We start from the raw sequence: 14,347 nt of genomic DNA, 5'->3' as shown, positions 1-14,347 counted from the left end.
AAAACACTATAATTATTTTTCTTAATACTCTTTCTCTCTCTCTCACTTGATTATAATTGAGGAAGTATTAATGAGGATAATTGAAAAAAATTTATAAATATAAAAAATAGCTCTTACATTTAAGATTAAAATCAACTCAATAATTAAATCATATATTAAAAAACGAATACATGATTAGTGGAATCTATAGGTGACATATTTTTAACCACAAAAGGCTTAACTTGCCAATCAATTTATTATTTTTCGGGTAGCGTTAGCAAAATTAGTCAATTTTTTATTTAATAAAATTTTTGTTTGGGTTTAAAGAGTAGACGCCAACATATTACAATTATAATCAAACTCACGACTTCCCATATATAAGATACTCTTTCGGTCTTAAATATAAGACCCTTATACTAGTGTACATAAAGGTTTTATATTTAGGACCGGAGAAATAGTATTTTATGCCATTAAACCGTGAGTTAGGCTTATTTAGCTAAATTCGGTTCAAACTTCAAAATGATGATTTTGACCATTCTATATTTTTTAACTTTATGAAGGTTGGCTGGCCTTAGAATTTAATTTATTTATATGACGCTGGTCCCATTTCTTAAACATCCTGTTCATTCTTGTGCCATGTTTCATTAAATCCCTTCTTAGCGTGACATAAAATATGCTTAATTCTTGTAACTTTTTCAAATATGCAACATCAGTTAATTGACTTATGCATTATGTAATTTGTTACATTTATGATTTTCTTATTTATTAACGTTGTCTGTATTAAGTAGCGAGTAGTCAAGTTGATCTTTTCTACACATATTTCTTAATTAAAGGGATTATATCATGCATCAATTATTAACATTCAAAATATTTACATATCTTCTGCATTAAGTTTTAGCCAAAGAAAAAGACATTACCCAAACTCAAGCTCTTTTTTTCTTTCAAATATAAGATGGAGTGATATACCTCGACTTAAGACTGCGTACGCTTCTCACTTCAAAATTAAAGTTGTAGCAACAAGCAGAATTAAATAGACGCTGACAAATATGCCGTGACCCACAGTCTGATTAGATCACATTTTCCATATATTAAACAAACTAAAGTAAGCTGCCGACACTCACCAGCCAGCCTCCTCTGTTTCTGTCTGTTTATGAGGTTCTGGTCACTTCTCTCTCTCACTAATCATCATCCCTTACCTTCTTTACTCTTCAGCAGCATTTTATCCTCTTCGTTGGGCATTCTCACTTCTTCATTCCATGCACTCATGCACACTGACACAGTGACACAGAGAGAGTAAAAAGCACAGAACTTTCTGGGTTTTGCTTTCTGGGTTATATTCATTTTGTTCAGAACTGTTGAAAAAATTTTCTAGGTGCCACTCAATGTCCGTGTAATTGTCAAAGTTAGCTCCTTTTCCTGGAAATAGTCTTTCACTAACTGGGGTTTTGGTTGAAATCCCCTTCTTTATCACCATCATCATCATGCTTTCGGCGAAGTCAGAATCAGATATTACGAGTTTAGTATCTTCTTCACCTTCAAGGTCTCCCAAACGACCTGTATACTACGTGCAGAGTCCGTCAAGGGACTCTCACGATGGGGACAAGTCGTCGTCAATGCAAGCGACTCCTATATCCAATAGCCCTATGGAGTCTCCTTCACACCCTTCTTTTGGGAGGCATTCAAGGAACTCGTCTGCGAGCAGATTTTCTGGGATTTTCAGGTCATCTTCAGGCAGAAAAGGAGGAAGCAGAAAGAGGAATGACAAGGGCTGGCCTGAGTGTAATGTGATTATGGAAGAAGGTGAATATGATGAGCTCAAAGAATTGGCCTTCACCAGACGAGTCCAGGCTCTGATTGCTCTGTTCAGCTTCGTTGCTCTCTTCACTGTCTTCTGCTTGATCATTTGGGGTGCTAGCAGGCCTTTCAAGACAGAGTTTACCGTCAAGGTCAGTCTAAATTCAAAACAATATCCTTCAATCTCACCACTAGAATTTCTGATTCCTGTGGATTTTCTGCATTTTCATAGTTACAATTTACTGTCTCTTTTTACTAAAACTGTCTATAAACTAAGTTGATAAAGTTATTGAAGTAACTAAAGGTGTCTTGGAGAAGGACGAAAGGGAAAACAAGGAAGTACGGTTACTAGTTAGTCTCAGAATTTCTGGTTATGGATAGCAAAGTACGGTTACTAGTTAGTCTCAGATTTCTGGTTATGGATAGCAACCTTATCATATTAGGATGCACTGTGACACTATTTTGCAGAGCTTGACAGTACATAATCTGTATGTTGGGGAAGGTTCAGACTCCACAGGAGTACCAACAAAGTTGCTCACAATAAATGGATCATTGCGGATAAATGTGTATAACCCTGCCACTTTTTTTGGAATCCATGTTCATTCCTCTCCCATCAATCTCCTCTTTTCTGATATCACAGTGGCATCTGGTCAGGCGAGTAACATCATCATTTATTACTGATTTACCAAATTCAAGCAATTAATATAACACACAATATATATATATATGTATCTAATTGTTCATGATGTGTTTGGATGCAGCTAAAGAAGTATTATCAGCCCAGAAAAAGTAAGAGAGTTGTATCAGTGAACTTGGAAGGAAACAAGGTTCCACTATACGGGGCTGGATCAACTATTACACCGTCCCAAACAGGGTTGTTGTTCCTCTCACACTGAAGTTTGAGATGAGTTCAAGAGGAAATGTAGTTGGCAAACTTGTGAGGGCAAAGCGCTACAAGGAAATTACTTGCCCTTTGGTTCTCAACTCTTCCAGATCCAAACCCTTCAAGTTCAAGAAGAGTTCTTGCATCTATCAATGAGTTTTCTTTTTGTGTTGTGTTGTGAGTTGTGGGCCTTTTTGTGCAAATTAATTTATGGTTGTAAATTGTGAAATACGCATAAGCATGAAATGTTGGATCTGTATGTGATTTTGATTGCTGGTGAAGAAGCCATTTAATGATCTTTTAACGTCTGGTTTATATACACACACAAAATTTCTCATCCTAATTATAAGAATAGTTGACTAATTTAAAAAGATTAAGGAAAGAAATTAAGTTAGTTATTTGTAATAAATAGGTTTTGTCTTTTCTAAAATATCCTTGCTAATCAAGTGTATTAGCTAGAATTACTATTGTTAGAAAAATTATATTGGAAAAAAATACATAAATATGAAAGACAAAGTGGATTGGGATCTTATATTTAGGATCAAGATAAAAATCAAACATTTAAACAAGATCTTATATTAAAGACAGGAGGTCGTGTGTGTGTGTGTGTGTGTATATATATATAATGGCAGACCATGAAAGACCCACCTTTAATAATTTAGAGAAGAGAAGATCATTTACCCGGAGGAAAAAAAAGATCGATCCCACCACATGGCCACTCAAAAAGATTATTTACGTTAACTTCTTCGTATCTATTGTGTCAAGTGTCAATTGTACCAAGTCTCATGACTTATGGACATTGTACTTTAAATGTTGTTTTAATATAATTGTCTTTTTATAAAAAAAATAAAAATAAAAATAGAAGATATAGAATGGAGCAAGCGGTAGAGAGAGAATTTTTTTTAATGGGTCCCTTTTTTTTGTTACAATTTTAATGAATCTTTTGTTTCAAGAGTTTCAGTTAAGTAAACGTTGATGGAAAAAAATTAGGGACTTAATATTTTAGTCGAAGATGTTCCTCAATAATTTCAAACAAAATTAGATAGTCGATTTCAAAATATGTTATAATATTTTCTTCATGATTTAGACATATCAGAAGAAACCTAATAATCTGCGAAATAATCCAATATATCAAAACCTGTCTAATAATAAATTCTCTCAAGGGGGAAAAATTAGTCTGCAAAATGACCAATGATTTTTCATAACGAATTAGATTGGAATTTTTTTTTCCCTTTTTTTTTGGAGTAAACGTTGCAAAATGACAAACACAGAACACTGAAAAAACCTAAGATTTTAGGCCCAGACGGCCCAATAAAAATTGGCAACGTTTACTCCAAAAAACAAAAAAAGAATTACCTGTATGTACCGATCTCAGAGCCGCCCATGAAATTGAGCATCAATATATTAATTTCACAATTTGCCCTTAGAATGCGAAGGATGACACACGGTTTAATATAATGATTAGTCCTCATAGTTTATATTTATTTTAATTTTGGTCCCTAAAGTTTGAAATTCTTGGTTTTCGTCCTTTAAATTTACATTGTTTAAAACGATGGTCCTTGGTCCTTGCGTTTTCAGAAAGACTTAGGCTTAGATTCAGCTAGTGAAGGGGTCGGACTCTCTCACCAAAGGGAGGGGGTTCGATCCTGGGGAATGCCACTTTGTTGTGGCTCCAGTCGCGGCGCTGGGGGAGGCATCTCCACAAGCGTAGTGAAGCTGGGTGATTCCTACCTTTGGGCCAGAAAAAAAGGGCTTGCTTGTCATGCTCCCGTACCCATAGGGACAGGCCCCAGTGGATCAAGCGTTAGGAGCCCTGCCCTTGGATCGTGGGTGAGCCCGACCCCTTTCCTAAAATTTACTTATAAAAAAAAAAAGACTTAGGCTTAGATTTAACAGCGTCAAATATGCTTATGCGTTACTAGCACTGTTAAAAATACTGAGGTGGACACTGACCGGCCTATATGTCAATATGACATGGCTTTTAAGAAGGAAAAAATGGCCCTCTCCTCGCCCTTAAAAGCAAGGTCCTCCCCAACGGTGCAAAACATTTGCTAGGATCATCTTGCATGATAGACTTACAACTAGCAAAACGAAGCAACGAAGGAATCTCCATCCTACTGGCAACTGTGATAGATGCAAGCTGTTTGAGGAGGACTGCGCTTCATGCACTAAGAGATTGCAAAGAGACTAGGGAGTTATGGAGAGATATAATAAAACCGTCTTACTGCAACAGGTTTTTCTCAGGCTCTTTGACTGAGTGGTTTCATCTGAATATGAAGTGCTCGGTGAGTCAACAAACTGGGTACTGGAAAGGCCTCTTTGTTATCATTTGTTGGCTTATCTAGCGAGATCGAAATGATCGGGTACACAATAATTCTTGTGCTGACATCTCCAGCATTCAAATTTTGCGTGGTATGGGAAGCGCACATGCCAAATTGGCAGGAACTAATCTGTCAAAAACTAAGAATCGTGACAGTCCTAGAAGGTTTTCTTCTGATGACTGTGAAGTTTGTGCTTGTGGAGGTGTTCTCAAAGATATTAATGGGTTAGTCACGAAAGGCTTCTAGCTCAGATGTCATACGGGCGACTCGCTATCTGCAGAAATTTGGGGCTGTCTCATGGGCCTTAAACGTGCTTGGGATGGTGGTTGTAAGAACATCCTCCTCGGGTGTGTATTCGCAAGAAGCTTTGCACCTGATACAAAATGAACTACCGGATCTACATGAGGATTCTCAACAAATCAAAGAAGTCAGAAGCGTGATGAATCGAAGTTGGCACGTGGCTCTGGTCTATCTTGACAGGGATGATAATGGAATAGCAGACTGCCTAGCTAAGGCCGCCTTATCAAACTGCTATGGCCTCCAGATTCTTGGTCCAGAGGCTGTGAAGTACATCATGCAAGTAGCTACTGGAACTTAATTTTTTGTGTGTTTCTTGTTTCAGCTCTTTGTTTTTTACTTCCAGAATGTCAAAAAAGCAAGCTCAGGTCCCCCATTGAGTACTTTCGCTATATGCATATTGATTCGATGAAAATTACAGAGATTCCACAGCCATATAGTATAAAATTATATATACAAGGAGGATTCCAAGAAATATATAATTGATTATTGAAGGCCTGGGAGATTGGAATAGTACTCTAGATTATTAGTGGTAGCCCTTATGTTGTTAATGGGCACTTTGGTCTACTTTGTTTTCCTATTACAAACAGGGCAGGTCCTCCTCACACTCATGACAAACGTATGGTCCTTTGTCTGTCACTTTTTTATTTCATTCCTCACATACAGAAGTGTTGGAGTTGGGTCCTTCTTCTATCTTTAGTTGAGTTTCACAATAAGTGGAAGGGTGGAGGTGCAATCACGTGAATAGAAGATCGGCGAAGGTGTTGTCAGCATATACAAGCACCATAGGTTCCAAACAACAAAGAGGAACACTGTTCATCATCATCTTCGCTGGTGAACCAGTGACGTCGACCATGAGAGGAGGAGAGAGGAGAGAACCATTCTTCTTCATTGTTTGAGTTTAAGTTTAAGCTGAGTCGTCTTCATAGGAGAAGCAACGACGTGGTCGACTAGGAAGGGCAAATTGAGAGCTTCCCCCCCCCCCTAAAGCCATGTCATATAGTTCAGTCAGCATCCACCTCAGTAGTTTTAACGGTGTTAATAACACATATGCATGTTTGACGAGTCTTTCTAAAAATACAACAATCAACTTTTTAAACGGAGTAAACTTAAAAGACTAAAATCAAGAGTTTCAAATTTAAAAGATCAGAATCAAAATTAATATAAATCGTAAGGACTAATCATTATATTACCTTAAAATACATAATAAAATCAACAAGTTGTTGATTGAGATTGTCGGTAGCCTTATTTCTATAAGAAGAATACAAATTTAAATTTCGGGAAGCATATTTATTAAGATGACTTTCATCTTAATACTCCTGATCTAAATATACCTTGAGTTGGGGGAAAAAAAAGCAGAGATAAATAACAAAGGTACCAAGTTTCTTTTTGTTGGCCAAAAAAGGTGCCAATTTTATTTCCTGATAGAAGTACCTGATAAATTATGTTAAGTTGTTTGATTTTCTAGATGGTTTTGTCATTATATTTAAATTTTAGCCGGTGGAGGCGCAGAGATTTTCAAAACCCATGTACTCTTTCTTTTCAATCTGCTCCACCATTTCTGCTATGCCCACGCCACCTGCAAATAATTACATTAAAAAAGAAAGCAAGACATAATACGAATTAATTAATAAGAATTTGATAGTATTTAAATAATAATTATTAATTAATAAGGATACTTGCCTAGTAATATTGCACTCACAAAAACCGTGGAGGCTAAAATGAAAATGATCAAAGAAGCTCTGCCTATTATGGCTACCAGCTTCTTCACCAAATATTGTCCTGAAACTGCGGCTATAACGGCTACTCCCGCAAAATAAAGTGCTGCAAAAAGTTTTGGTTTTTTTTTTTCAAGAGTACACATATAAAAATAGATTACTATAATATACTACCTCCAGTCCTTAATATAAGACCCCATTTGACTTTTTATTTGGTCCTAATTATAAGACCCTAATCTATCTTTTCTCTCATATTTATGCATTTTTTTCCAAGATAGTCCTTCTAATAATGATAGTTCTAGCTAATACACTTAATTAGCAAGGATATTTTAGGAATGACAACACTTATTTATTATAAATAATTAACTTAACTTACTTCCTTAATCTCCTCAAATAAGTCAACTAGGTCTTATAATTAAGACCAGAGGTAGTATATAAGCAGCGAAAATAATTATCAGTAATCTTTGTTAAATTTATATACTTACTGTAAGGAATTGGAAATCGTTTCAGAAGGTAATATTCCACCACCGACATTGATGCAGAAAATGCCATGGCAAAAGTCGATGTGGCACTTGACACCTGCATATAAGTATAGGACATCAAAAAGATGTATATAATTAAATTAAATCAGTTAATTGTTAAAAAAATGTTAATTTCTCTAAAATATGCCTTTTAATTGTTTGTATTGGGAATTACTTTATTAATGTAAATTTCTCTTAATAGGCGCAATCAAAAGAAAAGTTTAAAGAAAAATGAGAGAAAATCATTCTCAAGTCATAAGAAAAGAATATAAGCACTAAAAATGCCAATGACAAAAGAGTAGCATATACCTTGTTATAATTTCCTGTATTAAAACTTGTTACGAGACTTTTTAGTAATTACATTCTTTTCTTAGAATCTTATTGTGATCCCAAAAAATTACTCCTCTGGTCCTTAATATATGACATAATTGTTGAGTTGGTTTTGGTCCTAAATATAAGACATATTTCTCATATTTATCAATTTTTTTCTAAATTACCCCTATAGACACTTCCTCAACCATAATCAAGTAAAAGAGAAAAAGGGGGTATTAAGAAAAATGATTATGGTATTTTAGGAAAAACGTGTCACATTTCTTATAATTAATTAACTTACCTAACTTTCTTAATCTAATCAAATTAGTTAAATGGATCTTATATTAAGGATCGGAGAAATATAAATTTAAAAAATAAAGTGGATCGATATATTATACTACCTCCGGTCCTTAATATAAGAGCTAGTTAACTAATTTAAGTAGATTAAGAAAGTTTGCTAAGTTAGTTATTTGTAATAATTAGGTATTGTTGTTCCTAAAATACCTTTGCTAATTAATTGTATTAACTAGAACTACTATTATTATAAGGACCATCTTAGGGGGAAAAAAGGATAAACATAAGAGACAAAGTGAATTAGGATCTTATATTTAAGACCAAAATAAAAGTCAAACGTGTTCTTATATTAAGAACCGAAAGTAGTATTATTTAGGACGAAATCAAATCTCTCTGCGCATTCTTATACATCTATAACCAAAGAGAGTATATACCTCAGGAGGGATTCCCAGCTCAAGGAAAAGGGGACCTAGGATGAAGCCACCACCAAGGCCAAGCAAGCCACCAACAATACCAGCAGCTAGGCCACTGGCACAATACACGATTAATTGATTCACTTTCCATTTTGGCCGTGGTCCTTCCATTGATGCCATCCGTCTCCTCCCTTGATACAACATCACTGCTTGGTATGATGTCACTCCCACTGTCACTGGTATCTGATCATTATTCACTCCCCAAAAAACTCATATTAGATTCCAACTAATCCAATTCGAGTCAAGTAGCTAGGGCAGCAATGGCTGTCAAGCTCTCCTAATTCAAAATAGACTAGCTAGCTACTACATTCGACTCTAAATTACACTACAAACTAAATCTTATACACGTACCTGTAGCAGATTCAATACCCAATATGCTACTGAACACGTTACTGTGCAACTCTGTTGCAAAACCATAAGTTATGTTGGTTAGCATGCATGGAACCAAAATGCATGGGAACTATATATATATATATATGAGGTTGAAGGGTATCGACTTTTGCAATTTGTATGGCGAGTATGATGAACCAAACAGTGAAAAGAAGCCCTAGTTCCTTCCATCGAACGTTCTCTATAAGAGAAACCTGCATGAAATTAAACCATTAATACGTCTACGTACATTTATATCGACATTCTCTCGAACTAAACAATTAATACTAATTGCTTCATCGGGGTATACATATATATATAATATATATTATCTCTTGTTGTTAATATAAGAACTAGTTGAAAATTCAATTTGGTTCTAAATATAAAATCTCAATCTATTTTTTTTCCAGTATCTATCTATTTTGTCCCCAAGTAATCTGTGATCATGCATGATAAGAAGTTTTTATGAAAAGATAATTTCAAGGTACACAAATGATATATCTATATAAAGATATTTCAGGCAAGACAATATTATAAATAACTAATTTAGCTAATTTTTTTTATTAGTTATCTAGCTCTTATCACAAGTACCGGAGGCAGTAATACTAAAGCAATAGACGATGATATACTGATCTCTAGCTTCTGACCTTTTCTTTCTTTGGTTGTTGATCTGTGGCTTCTCTGCGATTGCCGTCGCTTGGACCTGGTGGCAGAGCCTCGTATCCTCCGGCCTCTTCTTCATTCCTCTCAATACTATCTAGCGATCACAAGTCAAATTTATTTAACCTCATTATTCCATTTAATATACATAGTTAATGACTTTCATGCATTTATCTATTGTGTAATATTATTACCTCCTGTACTAAATATAACATCCACTATATATATATAAAGTGGTGGATTTTATATATTTATTACCGGAGCTAGTAAAATCATAGATGAGTTTATATCTGATCATTTCTTAATTACCAATCAATGGTGGAGCCTGTCTAGCAGCAGTCTCCTGAAATCATAATAAGGAATAAGGCATCAAAATGAAGTTCCAAAACATGAGAAGATTAAGAACATCGCACATGAACAATGTATGATCAGTTCGAAAGAGGACGAAGAGAGTAACCTTAAGAATGGTCTCTTTTTTCCAGGTCTCAACGCCCCTTGAGAAAGCCTTAGTTGAAACGACTGTTGAATGAAACGAACCCAGACACGTGAATGGCAATTAATTAAAAACATGATGCATATAATTATATACTATCTTTGGTGCTAAATATAAGAGCCAATTAGAGATTTAATTTGATTCTAAATATAAAACCCTAATATTCATTTTGCCTCTCATAATTACTCATTTTTGTTCAAAATAATCCGCATGGTGATTGCATATGTTAAAGAGCAATTTTCATTTTAATACACATAATTAATAAGAATATTTTAAGAAAAACAACATGATTACAAATAACTAATATTTAATTAATTTTTTAAATATTCATAAATTAATTATCTAGCTTTTATATTAAGTATCAAAAGTAGATTATTGCAGGGCTGGTTGAGATTTAGATATACCAAGGAAAACGACAATTAACAAAAGAGTAACCATCCAATCAGCCAAAACGACGTTCAAAATGACTCCAATACTGATTCCGAGCACCAACATTGGCTGAATGAGAAGAGCCAAATCATAGTCTATCAAAGGAAGCTCCATTGTTGGATGTCTTCGATTTAGATTGTATACCACTGTTGCGCCTGCTCCTCCTGTTACCATGCCTGCAATATAATATTACACACAAATTACACAATTCCTTATACATTATTAATTACATCAAAAACCAAAACCCACCTCGTACCACCTTTATTTCCATAAACAATTTTTCTTGTAAAAAAAAAATCAATACATTGCATCTTTCCATTTTACGAAAAATATAAAGGGATTGTTTGGTAATTTAAATATCTCTCACAACGAGAAAAAAGATAATAAAATACTTCAATAAAAATTTAAAAAAAAATTCTCATGTGGAAATTATCTCCCAAACATACTCAAATGATTTCTTCCTATATTTATATATGTATAATGAACTTATTATTGTAACAAAGGAAAATTCATTTTTCAAAAAAAGAAAAGAAAACTCAAACGAAAATATAATTTTGCTTAGTTAAGAAACCATTATATTCAACTATTGAATGCATCTAGAAATTATTCTTATTTTCATTTATAATTGTAAGTGTCTTATTCTAAGATCGTGGAATTAAAATGCCTTATTTTTTCCCCCAAAGAATAATACTTTTCCGTGCCTATTTGCCTTTCCTCATGGGGGAAGAGCGCATAGATAAAGGAGAAATCAAGATCTATGTATAATACGTAATAGTTTGGCCAAAAAAAAAACAAAAAGATCTATGTATAATACGTAATAGTAATTATTTTTTCTGTTTCAATTTTGCCCTCTATTTAATGTTCCAATATTTCAAATCCTAACTGCCTTTGCAGTGCAGTAGCAGGAGTATATTATTAAAAATAGAAAAAATTGTAATTAGGTCCCACCCAAGAAAATTAAATACAAAAAAGTCCTTTGAAATTATACAATTATTCTGAAGTCCCAATGGACTTATTTGCAATAAATTTTATTTGTTTAATTACCAAATTATCCTTTTTTTTTTAAGTTTGCAATGACAACTGAAAGAGCAGTGGTTGACAACTTAAGGTGCAAAAATTGACAACTATCGCGGTTGGTTTGACAACTTATGGTGTGATATGCTGAGAAAATGTATTGTCAAACCAGCCGTGATAGTTGTCAATCCTTGAACCCTAAGTTGTCAACCACTACTCTTTCAGTTGTCAATGCAAACTTAAAAAAAAAATTTGGTAATTAAACAAATAAAATTTATTGTAAAAAAGTCTCTTAAGATTTCAGAATAATTTTATGATTTCAAGAGACCTTTTTGTATTTAATTTTCTTGGATGGGACCTAATTATAATTCTTCCTTGAAAATAAGTAATATCATGCATTGAAATTTCGAACATGATATATATTTAGGAGAAAATAAAAAATTAAATTAAGACTAATAAATAGTCTCGGAAAAGTATTTTTTATCACATACTTCTCTAGTCCTATTTATAGGGTAGAGAGAAAATACATTTTTTTATCCTATTTATAGGACAATGAGAAATTTTTTTTATATATATACAATTTTACCCTTCGTTTATTGCTATATATAACTTTGTTTACATAAGATATAATATATATTAAATATGAATAAAATTAAAAAATTATTAAATTTTAAATAAAAATTAATAAAATTTAAGGTTTTTCTTAGTCTATATAGAAGATATTGAAAATGACCCGTGAATAGGACTAGCAAAGTATGTTTATCCACACACACACATATCATGTAACCTGTGGTGTAAATGCTAGAATACATACAAGAGAAGGCGTATAAAAAATAAAAACAAGAAGTGATGAACCACCGGAAGACGGAAATTAGAGTGTGGATAGGCCAGGTTCCGTAAAAAGTGCAGAAGCATTAAATAAAATAAATGTCTGGATCTTACATTTAGAGATAGCTGTAGCTGATTTTCCATCAAATCCAATAATCAATTTAAGCATTGGCACAAATATGCCTCCCCCACCAATTCCACCCACCGTCCCAAACGCCGCTCCAAGGAATCCTATTGTGGTTCCCACCACAATCCTCCATCCAAATTTCATTTTCTGCAGAAACCATACACAATCTTTTCTTCTTCAACGTACATTTGAAATCGAATCATATCAAGCACAACTGAAATGAAAATCAGAAATCTCCGAGCATATATATACTTACAGGCCATATGTGATGGTATCCCAACCTGCTTGGTGACGATGAGGGTCTCATCAAGTTGAATACTTTCTCAAGAAACTTAGCTTCAACCTCGTTTATGTCATTGCTTGATGAACTTGCTATCTGGGTTCGGTTTTGATGAGCTGAAATGGAGCTTGAGACTAAAACCAGAATCAGTATCAACCTTGTAGTCCACCTGTTTGATGTATTGTCAGCCATTTTGTGCTAGCTTCTATCCCTTCTGTTTTTCTTTCGGTTTCTGCAGGTTCTTAAAACCCCAGAAAGAACAGAAAAGGAGAAAGCTTTTTGGCGGACTTGATCAAACCAAAATTTTGTTTTGATCGTAGGCTTTATAACTTCGAACCCATTGGCACACTCAAACAAACTAGACAGCTCTGCAAGTTCTTCAAGTAGAGAGGTTGGTTTAGAAGTAGAAAACTCAGACTGTGATTTTGCCCTCCCCTCTCTCTCAAATTTTTGTAAGTAGTAACACTCCTTTCTCATTTAAATGCTTGTTTTTGGCGGTACATGTGGTGTACAACGCCTTAATTCTAGTTATCTCTCAATTCCAATATATATATATATATATATATATATATTTTAAAGAAGCAAGAGAGAGCTGCAAAAAATCTCAAGGGGCTAAGATAATAAAACGGAGGTTCTTGACTATGGCTGTAAGATATAACTACCAGCTCAAACTCTACCAGTCCTTCTTCTTCTTCTTCCTCCTCCTTAATATATCTCTCTTCTTGTGTGCCATCATTTTCATGTGATGGATTTCCTGCTTCGTCTCTGCTTTCGGCAGTCCCCACACTTGTCGGCCATTGAAAACCCAGAATTTGTTCTTTTAATCTTCTTCTATGGTTTTGAAACATCGGCATAAAATATAAACATATAACAAGCTATATTATTCATAATTTATAAATAATACTTCTCATTTCCTTCGTATAAAACTCAATTAACTAATTTAAATAGATTAAGCGTGTTAGTTATATTGGTTAATATGATTTTTTTTTTGTAAAACACTCTAATAATCTTTTTTAATTCCTTTCCCCCTTCTCTTACTTGATTATTATTAGAGAATATTAATAGAGTTAGTTTGGAAAAAAAAAAGTATTAAGCATATTAAATAGATCTTAGATATAGGACCAACATTAGCTCCAATAATAAAAAGAAGGTTTCTTCAATTTATGTATAACTTAAAATGAATTATTTTATTCACAACTTATTCATGTTACATATTCACAATTTATGTTAAAGCATAAGCTCTGTATGTTATGTTTGCGTAAAATTTTATTCTAATTTCTTAAATTTATATAATATGTTTTTGGTACTTTAATTTTAATATCGTTAGTTTCATCTAATTAAAAATGCTGACTCATCAAATTTAAGTGATGGCTATAAACTAAAACGCTGAAAAAACTTACTTGCATCTTAACCTTTATGATGTGATATTGTTATATTTGAAGTCATGTAAATTTATAAAAAAAAAATCAAAACAACTCTATCTTTTGCGGATACTTTGTCAACATTTAATTATACATTAATCACTTAAGTTTGATTAATCAACATTTTCTGTTGA

The 14,347-nt window shown here is 33.6% G+C and overlaps 1 protein-coding gene and 1 pseudogene across 1 annotated transcript; one reads left to right on the top strand and one right to left on the bottom strand.

Annotated features, from left to right (window-relative positions):
• The first annotated feature begins 1,122 nt into the window (after positions 1 to 1,122).
• Positions 1,123 to 2,960, top strand: LOC114715443 (uncharacterized; annotated as a pseudogene).
• Positions 2,961 to 6,432: 3,472 nt separating this feature from the next.
• LOC114715419 (sulfite exporter TauE/SafE family protein 3) lies at positions 6,433 to 13,308 on the bottom strand. The gene is made up of 12 exons (XM_028900266.1): positions 12,769 to 13,308; positions 12,500 to 12,659; positions 10,519 to 10,719; positions 10,079 to 10,140; positions 9,931 to 9,964; positions 9,609 to 9,718; positions 9,090 to 9,176; positions 8,944 to 8,994; positions 8,554 to 8,775; positions 7,478 to 7,571; positions 6,958 to 7,098; positions 6,433 to 6,853 (listed from the first exon to the last, which is right to left on the bottom strand). The coding sequence occupies exons 1-12, from the start codon at positions 12,982 to 12,984 to the stop codon at positions 6,768 to 6,770; spliced, it is 1,464 nt and encodes a 487-aa protein (XP_028756099.1). The 5' UTR covers positions 12,985 to 13,308; the 3' UTR covers positions 6,433 to 6,767.
• Between the last annotated feature and the right edge of the window lie 1,039 nt (positions 13,309 to 14,347).

The sequence above is a fragment of the Neltuma alba genome, unplaced genomic scaffold (genome assembly GCF_004799145.2).
Source record: "Neltuma alba isolate B1F8T4 unplaced genomic scaffold, ASM479914v2 tig00011591_pilon, whole genome shotgun sequence".
NCBI classification, from domain to species: Eukaryota; Viridiplantae; Streptophyta; class Magnoliopsida; order Fabales; family Fabaceae; genus Neltuma; species Neltuma alba.
The sequence above is the reverse complement of the archived record's forward strand: the minus strand, read 5'-3'. Positions and strand labels throughout refer to the sequence as shown.